The following is a 20,322-nucleotide window of genomic DNA, read 5'->3' as shown; positions in this document are numbered from 1 at the left end:
CAGCACTCCCCAAAGAGCTGTGTTGAAAAAGATAAATACTCACAGGCAACGTCTTTCATTAGAACAGGATTTGAAGCATCACTAGGTGGGCCAATTCCTGCTTTGTTCTCTGCACTGACGCGGAACTCGTAGGTGTTTCCTTCTTGCAGTCCTGTCACTTTGCATCTGAGATCAGAAACCGGAGTCTTTGTTGCTCTCACCCATCGCAAGCTTTTCTTCTCTCTCCTTTCTACATGATACCCTGTGATCTCGCTGCCACCATCATCCACTGGTCTTTTCCAACTGACAGTGGCAGTGTTTTTAGTGACATTGGAAACCTCTGGCTTTCCAGGGGGGCCAGGTGGACCTGAAAAGGAAGCAAATTTGTGAGAAATCTATGATTTCCTAAGCTCTGCTGCAAAGGTTTATGAATCAGTTCCCTTCTATGCTGTACTTACCAAATCTGTCTACCATTTTGACAGGTTCAGACTGTACGGGTTCTCCTTTGCCGTACTGGTTTACAGCTGAGACCCGGAAGACATACTCGTTTCCTTGGATAAGTTTGGTTGCCACATGCCTGCAAGACTGAATATCTTCGGCAACCACTGTCCACAGAAGTCGGCTAGTTTCTCTCTTTTCCAGGACATAGGACTTAATTGGTGAGCCACCGTCTTCCAAGGGAGGTGTCCATGTAAGTGTTGCTTTTTCAGCAGAAACATTACTGATTTCGATGGGACCTGGGGGACCAGGTACATCAAGTACCGTCACCTTCACATGTTCACTCTTTGTGCCAAAAGGATTAGTCGCAGTGATGGTGTATTCACCAGCATCTTTTCTAGTGGCATACTTGACAGCAATCATGGAAGATGTTGGGGTTGAAGTTATCTGAACGATATCTGACGGTCGTATGTCTTTTCCTGCCTTGGACCAACTTGACTTTGGAAGAGGCTTGCCAAGAATGCTAATGGCACTCAGAACGATGGTGTCTCCTGCTTTAACTGTCAGGCCATCTTTTATTGTGGGATCAAGAACAATGGCTGGTGCCTCTGCAAAGGAAAAAAAAGAAAAACAAACACTGTAATCAGAAAAGGAAGGTGGCTTAATTTACTGTTTTTTTTTTTAATGTGCATAAAAAAAAACAGACCTACCATATTCATCTTTGCAGATAATGGTTCCTGTACTTTCTGATGGAGCACTGATAGCACCTGCTGTATTCTTTGCTCTAACTCGGAATTCATATTTTCCACCCTCGACAAGGTCGGTAACAGTAAAGGCACAATCTGGGACGTTAACATGGTTGGCTTTCGTCCAGGATTTAGAGGGAAGCTCTCGCTTCTCTACTATATACCCAGTCAACTTATGGCCACCATCGTATTTAGGTTCAGTCCAGACGAGAGTCACTGAATTCCTTGTTACACTGATAACCTCAGGTTTGCCAGGAGGATCTAAAATAAAGCAACAAACCAACCAACCCAGTCAGCCACACACCAATGTTTTCTTTCATGAGGAAATACAAAGAGACATTATACAAAGTCTCTGTATAATGACTTACCAATTGGATCAAGGGCCACAACTGGCTCTGATGGCAGGCTTGGTTTGCCTACTCCTGCTAAATTGATTGCCATAACTCGGAATTCATATTCCAGACCTTCAGTTAGTCCTGTCACTTTGAAGTCTTTCATCCTAATAGGAGTCTTATTAGCTCTCTTCCACAAAAGGCTGTTTCTTTCCTTGAACTCGATGTGATACCCTATAAAAGACCCAGTGATGTGTCAGTTCACATAGAAAGCACAAATGTAGCCTGATTTTTAAATACACACACACAGAACAAATAATCATTCCTGTATCTACAGTTTTATTACCTAGCCTTAGGGATATTTTTATCTCCTGGAATAGACTTATTTATGGCACCTTCTGTTGAAACATTTTAACTTATAAAAATAGATACTATCATTTAGAAAGCCTTTATTAACTATTACATTAGGAGTTTTTCATTCAAATGAAGTTAGCTTAATGAATTAGCTTAATTCTTAATGTTCTGAATGCATGATGAACTGAAAAAAGGAACATATACTTTTGGATGTGCAGATAGTACTATAAGTAAGTAGCACAGATTCAGCTTGTTTTCGGGGAGGAAGATTAATGTAAATGCTCTAGGATAAGAGCCAAGAAAATACCTGTAATCGGAGAGCCTCCAGTTTTCCTGGGGTCGGTCCATGTTAGAGATACGGAGTCATGTCTGACATCCACGATATTGGGAGGTGGGGGAGCATCAGGCACATCTAGGAAAAAGCAGATAATTCAAGATTTATAATCAGGAATGTATTTGAAATGAACCAGAACCATGTTCTGCTTTATGTTTTCTGACCTTGAGACACTTACCAAATGGGTGTCTGGCAACAATTGGCTCTGATTTCAGACCCTCTCCTACACCGTATTTATTTTCGGCACTGACCCGGAAGGTGTATTCCATCCCCTCGTGGAGTCTCATGACCCTGAAAGTGGTTTTCTGCACAGCCGAGGCACAAGTCACCCACTTGTTGTTTACAGAATCTCTCTTCTCCAGGATGTAGTTGGTGATCTCAGAACCTCCATCGTCCTTTGGAGGACCCCACTTTAAGGTTACGGCTTCTGCTGTGACTTCTTCAAATTTGATCGGTCCAGTGGGGATGCCAGGCTTGCCGACAACTTTTATGGTGAGAGTCCCTTCCTTGGTGCCAGCCACATTCTTCAGTGTGATTGTGTATTTTCCAGCATCAGATTTTCGGCAATCATATACGACAAGAGTGGTGTTAACTGCAGACGACTCGACACTGACTCTTGTGTCTGTTGCTAGAGGGTCTTCCCCTTTCTTCCAGGACACGGATGGAACTGGCTTGCCTTTTATGGGGATCTTAAGACGGAAGTTGCTGTTTTCTTTGGCCAAGTAGCACAAATCAGGTAGGTCCTTTAAGTCAAGGTCGGGAGCCACTGTAAAACAGCAGAGATAAGACATTTTTTAATGCCAGGCAGTTAATTTTTTCAGATCATTATAGTTTTTAGAGGATTTTTATGTAAGCCCAGGAATAGGGCTCAAGAGCACTTTTAGTTTTTTATATGGAGCATTTTAAAAGTCTCTATTGAATTTGTTACAAGGTTATTTCTGTTTTATGCTTTGGTTTTTTGGCCATGAGGCATGTAGGATCTTAACTCCCCGACCAGGGATTGAATTTGAGAACCCCATGTAGTGGAAGGCAAAGTCTTAATCACTGGACTGCCAGGGAAGTCCCAAGAGTGCACTTTTGATGACAAAGGGAAAATGGAGATGATAGCTAAGGGCTTACCGACATCATCCTTTGCCACAGCAGTGATTTCACTTGGGGTGCCTTCTCCATTTTCATTCTCAGCGCTCACTCGGAAGGTATATTCCTTCCCTTCAGTCAAGTCTTTTGTGGTGTACTGTAAGCTTAATGATTTCATGACGCGTTGCCACTTATTTTCTTCAGTCAGGAAATCAACGACATATCCAATAATTCGACTTCCGCCATCGCTGCGAGGCTTCTTCCAGCCTATGCTACAAGATGACTTGGTGACAGAGGTCACCTTCAGGTCCACCACTGGTCCAGGGGTTTCTAAAGCAAAGGAGAAATGATGAGTCCAAGCCCCAGAAAACCAAGGTAAGGTGTGACTCAGAATGATGGGGTGGTAGCTTCATTTGCTTACCAGAAGCTTTGACAGCATCGCGTGTCTCACCAGGATCACCAATGCCATACTCGTTTTCAGCAAACACCCTGAAGAAGTAGGATTTTCCCTCTTCCAGGTTAGATACTCTGAAGCTTGTTTTTGAGCACTCTGTTGTCACAGTAGACCAGGACTTCCTCTCTGCATCACGCTTTTCTACCACATAGTTTATGATGGGGCTTCCACCGTCAATAATGGGAGGATCCCAAGTAATATAAGCAGAATCTTTGGATATTTCTTTGACAGTCACGTTGACGGGTGGCCCGGGAGTATCTGAATAAATAGTGGGTAAATAAGAAATGAATACCTGAAAAACACATTGGCTGCATTTTAAACATATATAGATTGTTTTTCCATGTAGACTTACCAAGCACTTTCACTACAATGGTATATTCCTTTTTACCACAGCTGTTCTCCAGAGTCAAGATGTATTTTCCTGCATCATATTTGTTCACCTTTTCACAGCGCAAGAAGGTGTCAAAGTCAGTGGACTTTATGTCCAGTCCAACCCTTTCTCTTAGATTGACATTTGGTTTAGACCAAGTTATCTTGGGAGGTGGACGTCCTTTTACTGGCACATACAGTCTCATGGTAACTCCAGCACGCAATATGAGTGTCTTCCTCAAATCAGCATCAAGTTCTCCCTCAGGTGGAACTGTTTAAGTTGGAGTGAAGAAAGTTAGAGTAATGTGTATTTCCAAGGACTGTCCTGATAACTCCTAAAATATGTTTCTGATTTCTAGTTCTTAAAAAAATCCTTAATATAATCCTCAGAACTTTTGCCAACTATCTTAAGACTCTGTAGCAATTATTGACCTTTCTATTTTCTAGTATCCTATGGGCCAGCCCACGTTTTCCCTGGAGGATCTGCATCTCCTTATCTCATGAACCTTACATACTCTTAAACTCTCTGTATATTACAAGTAGATGACTGATTTGGGGCTTTCTTCCAGTGAAAGCACTCTGCTGTACACTCTGGCTTTCTTTGTTTCATTGTAGGAAGAAAAGTACACAGTGGGTGGAGTGTAATTCAAAGTAATAGGAGCATTGATTAGGGAGAATAAGTGAATAGAAGAAATGGTGGGAAAAGAAATTAAAATGGAGAGGGGTGGATTGGAAGAGAAAATAAAAACCTAAGAATGATAAATAGCTCACTGCTGCTGCTGCTAAGTCACTTCAGTTGTGTCAGACTCTGTGCAACCCCATGGACAGCAGCCCACCAGGCTCCTCTGTCCACAGGATTTTCTAGGCAAGAATACTGGAGTGGGTTGCCATTTCCTTCTCCAAAATAGCTCACTACTTAGTTAAAAAAAAAAAAAAACAAACAACTTTTTATTCTCAATACAATCTCTATATTCCATAATCTTTTGAAGACAGGAAATTCTCAGGTAAGTAAGAAAAGCATTTCAAAACCACAAATCACCTTGCCTTCCATTGGCTTGTTATACAGTACCATAAAGTACCAACCCAGCCCTCCTACAACATACTTCTAGAGTTACCAACCCTAAAACTTGTAAATAAATTAATCTACATAGAGGAGTTCTATATATTCCTCCTTACAGTACGACTGATGAAAAGAGTTCTGTATATTTCTCCTGGTAATACTTACTTAAAATGTCCTTGGGACAGTGTTTGTCTGGCACATCACTGGGGTCACTGTATCCAATCTTATTAACGGCATACACGCGGAACTGGTATTCTGTGTTTTCCATTAGGCCAGTAACCTCAAAGCGGGTTTTCTGGAGCTTCTGTGGTAAATTGCACCTCACCCAGTTATCTGAATCAGCTCGTTTTACTTCAACAAGGTAACCAATGATAGGACTGCCACCGTCATAGGCTGGCTTGCCCCACGTTAGACTCACAGAGCTCCGGGTTGTGTCATATACTTTGGGGAAAGCTGGTGGTCCAGGAGGATCTGAGGATAATAATAGAAAAATTTCATGAAGACCTCATTCCCAGTTGTTGAATGCTGATTATCACACATCTGTGGGACTCTTCCATGAAAACTTACACAGAGGATCTTGGGCATAAACAGCTTTGGAGGCATCACTGGGTTTGCCTGGTCCAGCCTTGTTGATGGCTATAACTCGGAACTCATATTCTGTGCCTTCTTGGAGACCTGTTGCTTTTATTGTTCTTTCTATCACAGGTTTTCTGTTGACTTTAGTCCAATTAACTGCATGGGTTTCCCGCTTTTCAACCAAATAGCCGGTGATGGGGGAGCCACCATCATCTGCTGGAGGCTTCCAGCTGACTGTCATGTGGTCTTTGGTTACGTTGCTAATAACAGGGGGGTCACAGCGTCCGGGAGGGTCTGCAGAGATTAACCGGCAGGTTTATGTCCTGGTCTAAAAGGTAATATTTAAAAAGCAGAATGAAAAACTGCAGGAAAACGTTCTTACCGTATGGGTTTTTGGCAATTGCTGGCTCAGTTAAGATCGGGTCACCCACTCCGTATTTATTTTCAGCACAAATTCGGAACTGATACTCGTGGCCCTCTATCAGCTTCTCCACACTGCAGCTGGTGATGGGCACGGTAGCAGAGACTTGCGCCCAGTTGGGTCTGCTCGTTTCACGTTTGTCAACAATGTAGTTGGTGATTTCTGAGCCTCCATCTTCAAGAGGAGGTTCCCAAGAAAGCATTGCACGATCCGAATACATTTTGTTGATTTTAACGGATGCTGGAGGACCTGGTTTATCTGAAAGGATACGAAAGAAAAGTTAAGTCTTTCACCCAAACATATGAAATAGGGGATGAACAGAGTGGAGGACTGGAGACCTGGGCTGCTGTCTTTATACTATCATTAACTTCCTGTATGACCTTGGAAGTTACTTTTCTCCAGATTTTAATTTCCTCATATCTAAATTTATATATCTGGAATATGTGATCTCTAATGGTCTTTTCAGCTGTAAAACACTACTGTTCTGTGTTGAGAATAATTCCATGATGACAAAAGAAACATCAAGTTAGGTATCTTTTCTCACATGTTATTTTGTAAATTCTATGACATCACATTAACCAATGTGAAGCCTGAGAGTCTAGTGAAATGCTTTAGTTACCTAACACTTTGAGCTTGATAGTGGCTGATTTGGAGCCACTTGGGTTTTCAGCAGTGATGGTGTAGTCCCCTGAGTCTTTCCGGGTCACGCTGAACAGCTCCAGGGTGCACAGGTTCCGCTTCATGGCCATCTTGATCCCTTCCGATGGTTTCAGCAGTGTGCCATCCTTCTTCCAAGAGACTGTGGGCTTCGGTTTGCCAAAAACAGTAGCATCCAGGCAAACGTTGGTTCCAGCTTTCACGGTAAGCAAAGATTTCATAGCCACGCTCAGCTCTATCCTGGGAGGTACTGGAAAGAAGTAAGATAAAGGGATTTAATATATGCAAAGCTATATTATATAATGCTTATTTGTAAAAGTGAGAAATAAATAGGCTATCTTTTTCAAGATGGGATTTTCTTAAAGTAACTATTCATTATAAAAGAAATGCAAGTTTAATGCCAAAATTTGATAATGCTGACAGTATAAAGAAAAAAGTAAAGATATTACTCATCATCCCAGCATCCTGAAAGCTTCACTCTTATCATTTTGGTGCATTTTTGGGGGGCATCTTTCTGTGCATGTGTATGGTTAAAAGTATGTGGTCTTCACAGTTCGCTATCTTTTTAGTTTAACATGTTATTCTCTATAATCATAATTTTTAATGTCTGTATACAAAGTACCTATCATTTTATTTGTCCTTATTTTCATAGATGTAGATTTAGTTTTTTATTAGGGGAAACATATATTATGAGTGATGTCTTCCTTTGCCTAGAATGTCCAACAGAATCTTACCACTTTCTGCCATGATAGTCACTGGATCGGAAGGTTCAGAAGGTTGGCTAATATTTACTGCGGTCTTGGCAATTGCTCTGAATTGATACTGAGCATTCTCTTCTAAGCCAGTCACTGTGAACTCTTCCTGGGGAATCTGGTGAGGTGAAGTATTACACCGTATCCACTGATCACCAGGAAGTTTGCAAGCTTCTACGAAATAGCCAATAATTTTGCTGCCCCCATCATGCTTAGGACGAGCCCAGACAAGAGATACAGTACTCTTGGAAACATCAATGACTTCAGGCTTGCCAGGAGGATCTAGAACCAAAAGAGATATTCTCAGCATTTGTCTTAACAGCAGAAATGTTCTATTTCACTGTATCACCCAGAACATATTCCTGAATGGAAATAGTAACATTTAGAGATGCTAAGATTTAAATGTGTCCTCATAATACTTTAAAAAAAAAAAAATTACTCACCAACTGGAGTTCTTGCAGTCACATATTCAGTTGGTTTGCTGGGTGGGCTGGATCCAGCTTTGTTTAGGGCATAGATTCTGAATGAATACTCAAGGCCTTCTACCAGGCCAGCACAGGGATATTCAGTTGACCGGACAGGGGTGTCATTGGCTTTCACCCAGAGCAAACTGTTTCTTTCTTTGCGTTCAATCAGGTAGCCAGTAATGGGGCTGCCTCCATCGCTGTCGGGTCTGTCCCATGCCACAAAGATGCAGTCTTTGTTGACTTTAGTGACGCGTGCGTTCTTGGGTTCACTTGGAACACCTGGAGATGAAAACCAGGGAGATGTCAGTTTCTAGCCTAAGTAACAGATGAGAAAGAAAACAGTTCAGTTTTTCGTCCTAAAAGGAACATACCAAATGGGAACTTAGCCACCATCTTCGGAGATGTAAGAGGCTCTGAAATGCCAAATCGATTCTCTGCACGGACCCGGAAGATGTACTCTTGGCCTGGGATCAGTTTTCCAACCCTGCAGGAAGTTTTTGTCACTGAAGCTAGAGCTGTCACCCAGTCACCTCGGCTCACGTCACACTTCTCCACGATGTAATTGGTGATGTTACTGCCTCCGTCCTCCAGAGGAATGTGCCAGGACAGGGAGCAGGCATCGGCGTCTATGTCAGAAATGTCAAACGGAGGCTGCGGGGGTCCAGGAGCGTCTGCGTGAACCGAGAGGAGAGAAAGGTAAGGACAGGAATGGGACTGGAAAAAATGCTTCTGATCTTCACATGTGGATGGCTGTTTGTCTAATGCTGAACCTACCCATGACGATGACTTTGATTTTCTGAGTGTCTGTCCCAGAACTGTTCTCTGCAGTGAGGCTATAGTAACCGCTGTCTTTCCTAGTAACATCTTTTATGATCAGAACTGAAGAATTCTCTGCTTTATGCACAGCCAGGTGGCTGGACGTGACAACGTCATCTTCTCCTTTTTTCCATTTACAGACCGGATTAGGCTTTCCATACACATGGGCTTCGATTCGGAGTTTCTTCCCAGCTTTGATAGTAATCTGCTCTGGCATGAGGATCTTGGGTGGCACTGAAAGTAAGATGAAGATACATTAATTTTGTGGGGAGGTTAAATTTCCTCTAATGAGGAACTATACTAGTGTTTTTCAAGTGGTGAATAATAACCCATTAGCAGGTTCCAGGTGATGTTTGCATCACTGCTAATACTTTTTAAAAAGAATGAGATTGAATTGAAAATACCAGAGTCCAGCATACATAATAAGGATGGGTGTTGCTCTAAGAAACTTCTTTTTAAGGTTATATATATGTCTGTGTGTGCTGTGTCATGATTTAAGTTGTTTTACCATGTGTTGTGGGTGCAAATGTTTTAAAACCACTATTCTCTCCTATATTTCGGGTATTTATGGAATTAGATTCTTCAGGGATAAATGTCTCCATGTCAAAAGAAAATTCTTGTAAACTTTTATCACATGATAAAAATGACTCAGTGTCCACGTACATAGCTGTTCTTTGGCTTCGTACACGCCTTCAGCTTCTCTCGGCAAACTGACTCCCACGGCATTTCTGGCCGCTACTCTAAATTTGTATTTCTTCCCTTCCTTGAGGCCAGTGACTACCAGGCTGAGGTCTTTCACCACTGAGTACTCTGTCCAGCGATCTGCAGGCTGCTCCTCTTCCCTGTAACTAACGATGTAGCCGTCGATTTTAGCGCCTCCGTCACGCAGGGGTGGTAACCAGGCTAATACAGCGCTGTTCTTTGTCATTTCAGTAACCTCGAGTTTCCTGGGGGGATCCGGCTCACCTGGAAGAAAAACATGATTAAGAAAAAACTGTCCAGGTCGCCAAATCCATCCCTTTGTAATATACATCAATGTTTTCATATGCCACCTGCTTCAAAGTTATGTGGGAAAGGTGGTTCGGGCTGTTGAAAGTAAAAAGTACTCGAGGAGGCAGATCAGAAGTCTTCAGTGAGTGAGTGAGATATTTTTTTGTGCTGTGTAGGTTTCTACAAGTTAAAGCCCTTTAGGGTTTTGGTATTTGGTAAGTGTTTGTGTCTTGACTTGATTGAAATCGGGGACTGGGGTTAAGAGGGGAGAAAGGATGTGACTTACTTAGAGGGTCTGTCGCAAGCACTGGTTTGGGGACATCTGTTGGGACACCGGGGCCATACTCGTTGACAGCAGTCACTCTGAAGAAATACTCTGTCCCAGGGACAAGATTGGTGACGTGGAAGCTCGTTTTCTTCACTTCTGGGGTGACTGTCGCCCATGTCTTTCTCTCGGCCTCACGTTTCTCCACGATATAATGTGTCACCTGGCTCCCGCCATCATTCTCGGGAGGGGCCCAGGAAATGTGGCACGATGTTTTAGTGACATCCGAGACTTTTAAATCAGACACGGGCCCAGGGGTATCTGTAAAGAACCACAAGATTAGACATACGAGTTCCCTCAGCCTCCTGATTAACTAAGGAGTTTCTGAAGGGGAGGAAGACAGTTGTTCACCACCCACCTAATACTCTGACATTCACAAACACGGCCTTTTCTCCCGCTGGGTTCACAAGCGTCAAGGAGTATTTTCCTGAGTCGTCACGTGTAGAATTGGGGATGACGAGGAAGGCCATGGTGTCAACCAAATCGACCTGTCCCTTTCTGACCACGTTATCAATACCCACTTTTCTCCAGGTGACCTTAGGGGCTGGTCGCCCTCTCACGATGGCAAATAGTCGGATGGGGCATCCTGCCCTCACGGTGACCAGTTTTCTCATGCTGGCATCCAAGTCAATCTCTGGAGGTTCTACAAATGACACGAAGGCCATTAGTTGACTTCAGAATGTGGGGAAGTCACGTGAGAAGTGAAAACAGTGAACCAAGTGATAACCTAGGGCCTCACCTAGGATTTCTTTAGGTTTAATAGCATCCTTTAGTTCTGCAGGGCGCCCGATGCCAACTTGGTTTTGGGCACAAACCCTGAACTCATATTCCTGGTTTTCATCCAAGCTGGTCACAGTGAATTCCATGCGGACAAGTTGCGCTGCAGCATTGCACCTTTTCCAGCCTTCATCCGGTGACATGTCTGCTTTTTTAGGTCTCATTTCCACAACATAGCCAATGATCGGTGCACCACCATCATACACTGGTTTTCCCCACCCGAGAGTTATGGAACTTTTGGTTGTATCAACCACTTTGAGATTGGTTGGTGGACCAGGTGGTTCTGAAAGTAAATTATGTAAGAATAAATTTACACATGGTTAACCACGATTAGTGATATGTTAATGTATAATTTTATATAGTCTATTCTTAATTAACCACAGATAGTACATTCAATTTCTCAATTGCTACCTAAGTCCTCCTTATGTTCCTTTGTAAATTTAGAATCTACCGTTGTTCGTACATTTTAGGTGAGTTGGTAAAAGATCTATTTGGAAAAATACTGGCTATGATAAAGTTTTGATGTTGTGGATTTAACTTACTTGTCTAATACCTCTGCGTTTGAGATTAAGAGTTGATATAATACCAGAGAAAAACAAGAACATCATACCTATGGGGTCTTTTGCCACCACTGGTCTTGATGGCAAACTTGGTTCTCCAATTCCAACTTCATTTTCTGCCTTGACACGGAACTGATACTCATGTCCTGGAAGGAGATTCTGTACTTTTAGACGTCTCTCGGGAATTGCACTCTTGTTGACAGGGACCCATCGCGTTGAATGTTTTTCCTTTTTCTCCAAATAGTATCCTGTGATGGACTTTCCACCATCATATTCAGGTGGCGCCCAAACCACGGTCATCTCCTCTTTGCTTACTTTAGTGACTTCTGGAGGATCAGGGCGACCAGGTTTATCATATTTGGTTTTTGCAATGACTGGCTTAGTTTCTGTTGGAGGCCCTGTGCCTATTTTATTTTCTGCACGGACTCTGAAGATATATTCATTTCCTTCTATGAGACGTGTTACTGTAGTACCAGGTGTCAAGATAGTAGAGGAAAAGGTGGACCAAACCATTCTCTTGCTCTCACATTTTTCTAAAATATAATTTTGGATCTCACAGCCACCATCATCCTCCGGTGGATCCCAGCGAAGAGAACACCTGTCACTACACACATCAGTAATTTTCAGATTCCTTACAGGACCAGGCTTATCTAAAACATTCACGGTGGCAAAGGCCACAAAACTGCCAGCTGTGTTAGTTGCTGTAACTACGTATTTACCACCATCACTTCGCTTTGCTTTAGTGAGAGAGAATTTAGACGAATCACCACTGGTGTCAATCTTGACCCTTGGTGATCTTGTTAAGTCTGTAGCATCTTTGTCCTTGGTCCAGGAAACTTCTGGAAACGGTTTGCCTCTAACACCTGCCTCAAGTCGAATGGTGTCTCCTGCTTTGACAGTGAGCACACCACTTAACTTCAGGTCGAGTACTGGTTTCTGTAAGTCTTCCTTCACAACAACTTCCTCTGTCTTTACCCAGTCACTTTCCCCACCTTCATTCTTTGTTTGCACTCTGAACTCATAAATCTGGTTTTCCACACATTTGTCAACCATGTAGTGGGTTTCTTTAATGCTTCCTTTATGCACTCTTTCCCAATCAGCAGCGCCCTTCAGCCTCCTTTCAACATGATATGATAGATTTGGGCTACCACCATCATAATCAGGCCGCCTCCATTTTAGATAGACAAATGTCTTTCCTTTATCTGCAATATGAAGGTTTTCAGGCTCCCCTGGTCTATCAATAGGGTTAATAGCCAGAATTGGAGTTTTGGTTTCAATGGTTGGCCCAACACCTACTTTATTCTCTGCACAAACTCGGAAATAGTATTCGTTGTTGGCTAAGAGGTTGGCTTTGATTAATCGCTTAGTGACATCTGAGGCGACAATTGACCAGCCTTTCTGATTTGGTTTGCGATATTCCACTATAAAGTTTGTTATTTCTGAGCCACCATTGTCTAGTGGGTTTTCCCAAGAAATTGTACAGTTCTCTTTGGTTACATTGGTGACCTTTAAGTTCTGGCAAGGCCCAGGTCTGTCAAGGACATTAACGATAGCAAAACCTTGGGCATGTCCACTGCTGTTCTTGGCTGAGATGATGTACTTGCCATGATCAGCTCTAACAGCTTCTTTAATTTGCAACTCAACACGAGGTAGTTCGTGAATGATGTTAACCCGCTTATCTCGGACCAATGCTTTGCCTTCCTTGGACCAAGTTATGTCTGGTTCAGGTCTGCCTTTGACCCGAGCAAGAATGCGGATAGTCTGGCCCACTCTGACGGTGATGACATCACGGCAGGTTACATCAAGTTCTACTTCTGGAGGATGAAGGATGTCCTTTGCAATTACAGATTCTGCTAGTTCGCGTGGCTCTCCCTCTCCCACAATGTTAGCTGCCTTTATACGGAATCTGTACTCATTTCCTTCTATGAGTCCAGGTACCCTAAAGGCACACTGCCTAATGAGTTCATCTTTGTTAATCCTGTCCCACTGTGTTGTCCCAGCTTTCTGACATTCTACAACATAGCCCAGAATGGGGCTACCACCATCGCTGAGAGGCTTTGTCCATACCAGATCAGCTGATTCTCTGGTCTTGTCTTTCAGCTTAGGATTAATAGGTGGTCCAGGTGGTTTGATGGGCCGGCAAGCTTTTATTGGATCAGAACTTGGGGATGGACCGCTTAGTCCTGCAAGATTCTCGGCAAACACTCTAAACTCATATGTATTTCCCTCATAGAGTCCAGTTACTCTGAACTTCAGGTCCGCTAAAGGAGTTTTGTTGACTCGTACCCATTTGCCTGTTACTTCTCGACGCTCCAGATAGTAACCAGTTATTGGACTCCCACCATCAGATTTTGGCAGGGTCCATGCCACTGTTGCAGCGTTTTCAGTAATGTCAGTAACCACTGGTTTACCAGGAGGAGATGGAGGACTAAATTTATGTTTAGCAACAGTCGGTACAGAGTCAAGAGGAGGGCCAATACCAATCTTATTCTCTGCTTTCACTCGGAAGACATATTCATATCCCTTTTGCAGGTGTGGGACTTTCAACTTTGTCTTGCTGCTACCTGAAGAGACCACACCCCATGTATCTTTCTTTGTGTCTTTTTTCTCAACTATGTAATTTATCACAGGGCTTCCTCCATCATCCTTAGGTGGTAGCCATGATATAGTCATATATTCAGGGGTAACTTCCAGTATATTAATAGGGCCTGTTGGTGGGCCAGGAACATCCAGGACAGTAAGATGTACGGCTACTGTTTTGGTGCCGGCTGCATTGGACACTGTGATCTGGTATTCCCCAGTGTCTTTCCTTAAGCAGTTCTTAATGGTGAGTACTGATGAGAAGTTGTCAGTTTCAACTGTATAGTGTTCATCTGTTTTAATCTCATCCCCATCGGTTGTCCACTTTGCAGTAGGAATGGGCACACCTCTGATGATGGCAGGGAATCTGACTGTAGTTCCGGCTTTTACCACAAGGCCTTCAATTAATTTCACATCCAGCTCCACAGATGGAGGCACTGGAAAGTAAACATGAGGAAATTAGATTTTGCTTTTGACAGTATGGATAATATCACAACATGAATAATTTTAAAAAGAAGGAAAATAGTGCCAATCTAAAATTTACCTAGTTTTTCTTGACATTCTATTGGGATAGTTGTGTCAGGGAGACCAAGACCCACAATGTTTTCAGCTTTTACCCGGAATCTATAGGTCTTCCCTTGTTGCAGTCCAGTAACAACACACGCTAAGTTTGTCACGGTCTTGAACTTAATCCAGTCTGGGGTGCCCTCTTCCTGATATTCTACCAAATATCCTGTGATTGGAGAGCCACCATCGCGGTCTGGCTTATTCCAAACAAGGGAGACTTCAGTCTTGTCAACATCCACATGGTGTAGGTTCTTGGGTGGCCCTGGGGGATCTTTTCAGAAGAAGTTATGATGAATAAACAATATTCTCAAAGACAGTCAAACGGTACTTTTGTATCCAAAGAGAGCAACTTACGTAGGGGATCCACAGCTTTGATGGGTTTAGGTGTTTCCACAAAGGGACCACGTCCATACTGGTTCTCAGCAGCAACGCGGAAGACATACTGCTTGCCTTCATTAAGATGTTTAGCCAAGTGACTCTTTTTCTTTGATGTAGTTGAAAGAGGTGACCACTCGGTACTGGCAACATCTTTCCTCTCAACCACATAATTTGTAATAACAGAACCACCATCATCCAGGGGTTCCTTCCAAGTAAGGTAACAAGAATCTTTCCTTATCTCACTGACTTCCAGATCTCTAGGTGGCCCAGGCTTATCTGAAAAGTGTTAAACAATGCAGTTATTGTAAGTGATTTAATCCAGCTAAGAACTCAAAACGTATTGAGTTACTTTTATATGTTATTGCATTAAGGCCATCACAAGCACTAAAATTCTTACCTAATACGAGTACTTTTACTGAGACAGTTTTTGAACCAGCTGGATTCTCCACTGTTAAGGAGTAAATGCCACCATCTTCATGGGCAGCATTACGAATTTCAAGCTTGCTGCCAACTGGAGTAACGTCAATTCTTGCTTTAGTTGGAGCCGCTCTGTCTTCCTTTTTCCAGGTTACTTTTGGGAATGGCACTCCTTTGATGATGGCACTAAGCCTCAGAGTATCACCAACCCTTATGTGTTGTTCTCTTGCCATGTTGGCATCAAGAATCAACTCGGGGGGTTCTAGAATAAAGAGAATGGTACTTTCAGATTTGCTTTGTTTGTGTATTTTACAGTTAAGCATAGACGATGAAACCTGTCTTCCTTGCAGAGGCAACTGAGAATGTCTGTACTCACCGAGCCTGTCTTTTACTAGCACTGGCTCAGGAACATGAGCTGGATCTGACTCGCCAGCTGCGTTGACTGCTATTACTCTGAACTTATAGGATTGACCATCCCGAAGACCGGTGACTTTATAGTTAGTTTCAGGACAAGACTCAGGAGTGTGATTGGCTCTCTTCCATTCTTCATCTCCAACTTTCTGGTACTCAACAATATAACCCAGAATCTTGCTCCCACCATCACGACGTGGTGGCTGCCAGGTTAGATCGACTGAATTACATGTTGTATCTATTGCTTCAGGATTAACAGGTGGACTTGGTTTAGCTACAGAATAAAAGAGAAAATCAAAACAGAGTTAGAATACAGCTGGAAACAAACTCAGATAAAATGAAAGCTGAAAGAATGCTTTAGTACTATACCAATTGGGTCTTTAGCAAAGACTGGTTTGGATGGTGGACTTGGGTCTCCAATACCAATTTCATTTTCTGCAGAAACCCGGAATTCATAGTGACACCCCTCTAGAAGATCAGGAACCCTAAATTTAGTGTATGGATGGATAGGCTCTTTGGTAACTCTAGCCCATATTTTAGACATAGTTTCTCTCTTTTCCAGGATGTAGTTTGTGATGGGCTTTCCTCCATCATGTGGCGGGTTCCAGGAGACTAATGCAGAGTCTTTGGTAACTTCTGTAACGATTGGCTGGTCAGGTGCATCAGGAACCCCTATAACAAACATTAGCACAATGTGTTAGACATTTAATTCTTCCTGTTAACAACAGCAAACATTAAATCACTGACAAGAAATACGATGCATACTGAAGCGATCTTTGGCTTTCATTGAGTCAGACACCAGAGGATCACTTATTCCATACAGGTTTTCAGCATGTATCCGGAAAATATAATCTTTTCCTTCAAGCAGTTTAGAAACTTTGCATGTTGTTTTGGCACTTGCAGATGTCACGGGCATCCAAACGTCTTTGCCCACCTCCTTCTTCTCAATAATGTAATTGGTAATTTCACTGCCTCCATCATCTAAAGGCGGCTTCCAAGAGATAACCATGTAATCTTTTGTCACCTCATCAAAAATAACTGGTCCTACTGGTGGTCCAGGACGGTCTGAATAAAAAAAAAAAAAAAAAAAAAGAACACAGCACAAAATGTTATTTCCATTTCTGCTTCGGAAAGAACAGAATGTTTCTAATACTTTCTAAATAATACTTACCAACAACATTAACTTGACAGACACCCTTCCTGGAGCCTGTACTGTTCTCCACAACCACAGAGTATTTGCCAGAATCTGAACGCTTGGCCTTGAGCTTCTCTAGAGCAAGTGTCGTCGGGGTGGTCTTTATATGAGTGCGGTCATCTTCCAGCACATCAGCTTCATCTTTGAACCAAGAAACTTTAGGCTTTGGTTTGCCTGAGTAACGGCCAGTGAGGGCAAAAGCTTCACCAACTCGAATTGTGAGCTTATCTCTGAAGTCGAGGTCAAGCGTTGGAGGAGCTGAAATGTATAATGATAAAGGCAAATCAGTCTGACTGATGTCTTACGGTAAATCTGTATGTGCGTACAAGTTTTCAAAGTGTAAGCTGCATTTGACACATACCCAGCTCATCCTTGCAAGTGATTGGCTTGGTGCAAAATGATGGTTTGCCTTGTCCAACAATATTGACAGCACTGACACGGTACTCGTAGGTATCACCTTCTTTTAAGCCTTTCACGGTGTATTTCCTGCTCATCAAGTTGTCACTTGTAACTTTGTGGAACTTCTCAGTTCCAATGAGACGGCTTTCTAGGACATAGTTGATAATGTCAGATCCGCCATCATACTTAGGGGGATTCCAAGTCAAAGTGACAGACTCTTTGGTAACTTCTTTGACTTCCAGGTCTTCAGGACGCTCTGGTACAGCTACAAGTGTGGAGTGACAGTGAGACAAATGTTAAAAATGTAGGAGAATGTGGTAAATATTACTTTCTGAGGATTGCATTTAAACATTAAACTATTTGTTTGGTAAGTGACAAAAGAGATCTCAACATAAAATGAGTAACTAAAAGGGATCCAATACACTCTGATTTCCAGATGACAAAATCGAGGTTAATTGAGACCAGATAATTCAGGAAAGTTCTCCAGAGCTGGTAGTTTCAGAGTTAGTAAACTACTTCATGTTTATGCCATTAAGTGAAAATTTTAAAAGTGCAGTATTATATGGAAGGATCTGAGGAATATGTATTCCCATAATGTCTTCCACAGTCACATTCAAATAGAACCAACATCAGATACTCAGTATTTGTCAAATGAAAGAAATGTCTGGCATTTATTTATACACCTCTTTTGTCACTGCAGTCTTTGATTAAATGAGTGAAGAAGTGATTAAGGATGAAACTGTTTTAAACTTTACTTACTGATTGGATCTCTTATGACAAGTGCATCTGTGGTCTCGACAAATGGGCCCATGCCAATACTATTTTCAGCCGCAATTCGGAAAAAGTAGGCTTTTCCTTGAATGAGACCCTGGACGGTAGCATTATGTCGGGTAACTGTGTATGTCACTGGGGTCCATGCTCTGTGGTCAGCTTCCCGCTTTTCAATTACATAATTGGTGATGGGAGAGCCCCCATCATCTTCTGGTGAGAACCACGTCAGCTTGCAGGAGTCATTGGTCAGGTTGTGAGCCAGGAATGGTATTCCAACAGGACCTGGTACATCTAGAAATAAGAGGGGAAGGTTTCTAGTTGTTTGACTTCAATGAACCACAGGGCTCAACATTTGTTACCCTCTGTTTTTAAAAGGGAGACAAAAATACTGTTACGAAAAAAGCAAGATTTTGTGTTTATTGAGGTTTTTATTTTTTCCTTTCTTTCCTGATGTCTATATCCAACCATATTTTAAAATAAAGTAAGTTTGCAGTAGTTACTGATTGCCCCTGCTTTAACGGAGACTTATGGAAAAGCTTTACATATATACACACACATATATACAATTTTTTTAGTAATTTGTGAGTCAGATAAGAGGGTGATGTTGGGAGGAAAGTGCACAGAGGGAGATGCGAGAAGGGTGAGGAGCGGCATGACTATTTTTTGTGTTTAGTTTACTCTCCAGAAGGAAAAGGGGGAGAGAATTTTTTCAGGGTGATCAGTGAATCTGAGTAGCACAGAAGACCCCAAATCTCAGAATGACCAGTGAGACAGTTGCAGTTTAACCTGGAAATACACCACTTTGTAAAGTAACAGCCATTGGACAGAAGAATTGCTCAATGAGATTGTTTCTTCATGCCATTTTCATTAATAAACCAGTTTCATAATATGAATTATGCTCAGTAGAGAACTGGTTATTTTAACATAAGAACTGGGTGTTTGGAGTATGGCTGAGCCTAGAGACATGCTGAGAGAGAGATCTGAGTGGGAAGGCTTCACTTTCTGAGCAAATCACTGGAAGAGAGCAGTCAGAGAGAGTTCAACTCAATATTCAGGGACTAGAAATGCAATATTGATAATCCAATATGATGCTTCTCTTTGATTAGCATGTGGACAGCTTCCAAGGGATTTTTGCATTATTATAATAAATAGCAGGTCCTAGATGTGAAAAATGGTCAATCTTATTAGCAAACTGTTAAACATTCTTGGACATTTGCAGGAAAGTTGCTTTTATAAAGACTATATAATAATACAGTAAATGCTTATGGTAGCATGCTATACAAAAAAGGCAACATACAGGACTTCATAGTAGGAGTACAGCCATGTTAAAGTATATATTAGATAAACAGTAAGGAGGGAATTTAAAAAAATGCTAATAATAGAGGTTAACGTGATTGTGGGTAATTTTTCTTATTTTCCAAAATATTTGTAATATAGTTTTCTTAATAGTACATCTTTCTTGTAGGTGAAATAAAATGTTATTTTTAAAAGATGTGTGGACAAACTGAGTTTTTACCTAATACATCAACGATAATTGTCTTCTTTCTTTCCCCTGCTGCATTTTTAGCAAGAAGAGAATAGACGCCTTGGTGGCTCCTCTGGCAATTCTTGATGACCATGGATGAGCTAATGGCTGTGGTCTCAATGGTGGCCTCTTGAGGTAAAGCTCTTTCATTCATGTTCCAGGTAACAGTTGGAGGAGGCTTTCCAGAGACATAGGCGATGATCCGAATCACCCCTCCAGCATGGACCACAATTCTATCTCTGACGCTGGCATCTAACTGAAGGTCAGGTAATTCTGGAAAACAATTTAAAAATAGTAAGTTGCTTTCATTTCCAATCCAAAATGCAAACATTGATAAAACAATAGAAACATCAGTAATTACCAAGTCTGTCCTTCATTTCAATGGCATCTGTGACTTCTCCAGGTTCTCCAATGCCGGCAATGTTGACTGCTCTAACTCTAAATTTGTAGAATGCTCCTTCTTTCAATCCTGTCACAACAAGTTTTGTTCCTCTCACTTCTTTATCTTTAGCCTAGGGAAAAGTCACAGCCATTTTATAATTAGAATACAGTGTGTGACATGCGTGCTCAGTTATGTCTGACTTTTTGTGACCTT

The 20,322-nt window shown here is 42.1% G+C and overlaps 1 protein-coding gene across 1 annotated transcript in view; it reads right to left on the bottom strand.

Annotated features, from left to right (window-relative positions):
• The window catches only part of TTN (titin), a 275,334-nt gene that overhangs the window by 50,987 nt on the left and 204,025 nt on the right, over positions 1 to 20,322 (bottom strand). The window contains 33 exon segments of the mRNA XM_010859754.1: positions 44 to 346; positions 438 to 1,025; positions 1,128 to 1,424; positions 1,532 to 1,729; positions 2,157 to 2,261; positions 2,362 to 2,949; positions 3,303 to 3,590; positions 3,682 to 3,972; positions 4,067 to 4,354; positions 5,309 to 5,614; positions 5,711 to 6,013; positions 6,102 to 6,398; positions 6,760 to 7,047; positions 7,532 to 7,831; positions 7,993 to 8,295; positions 8,388 to 8,687; positions 8,791 to 9,066; positions 9,496 to 9,798; positions 10,109 to 10,408; positions 10,506 to 10,790; positions 10,887 to 11,207; positions 11,535 to 14,501; positions 14,609 to 14,902; positions 14,986 to 15,285; positions 15,407 to 15,688; positions 15,803 to 16,111; positions 16,207 to 16,509; positions 16,603 to 16,902; positions 17,009 to 17,290; positions 17,394 to 17,696; positions 18,191 to 18,493; positions 19,719 to 20,000; positions 20,089 to 20,239. Coding sequence (XP_010858056.1) covers positions 44 to 346; positions 438 to 1,025; positions 1,128 to 1,424; positions 1,532 to 1,729; positions 2,157 to 2,261; positions 2,362 to 2,949; positions 3,303 to 3,590; positions 3,682 to 3,972; positions 4,067 to 4,354; positions 5,309 to 5,614; positions 5,711 to 6,013; positions 6,102 to 6,398; positions 6,760 to 7,047; positions 7,532 to 7,831; positions 7,993 to 8,295; positions 8,388 to 8,687; positions 8,791 to 9,066; positions 9,496 to 9,798; positions 10,109 to 10,408; positions 10,506 to 10,790; positions 10,887 to 11,207; positions 11,535 to 14,501; positions 14,609 to 14,902; positions 14,986 to 15,285; positions 15,407 to 15,688; positions 15,803 to 16,111; positions 16,207 to 16,509; positions 16,603 to 16,902; positions 17,009 to 17,290; positions 17,394 to 17,696; positions 18,191 to 18,493; positions 19,719 to 20,000; positions 20,089 to 20,239 — 12,604 coding nt within the window.

Source organism: Bison bison, unplaced genomic scaffold, assembly GCF_000754665.1.
Source record: "Bison bison bison isolate TAMUID 2011002044 unplaced genomic scaffold, Bison_UMD1.0 scf7180017864460, whole genome shotgun sequence".
NCBI classification, from domain to species: Eukaryota; Metazoa; Chordata; class Mammalia; order Artiodactyla; family Bovidae; genus Bison; species Bison bison.
The sequence above is the reverse complement of the archived record's forward strand: the minus strand, read 5'-3'. Positions and strand labels throughout refer to the sequence as shown.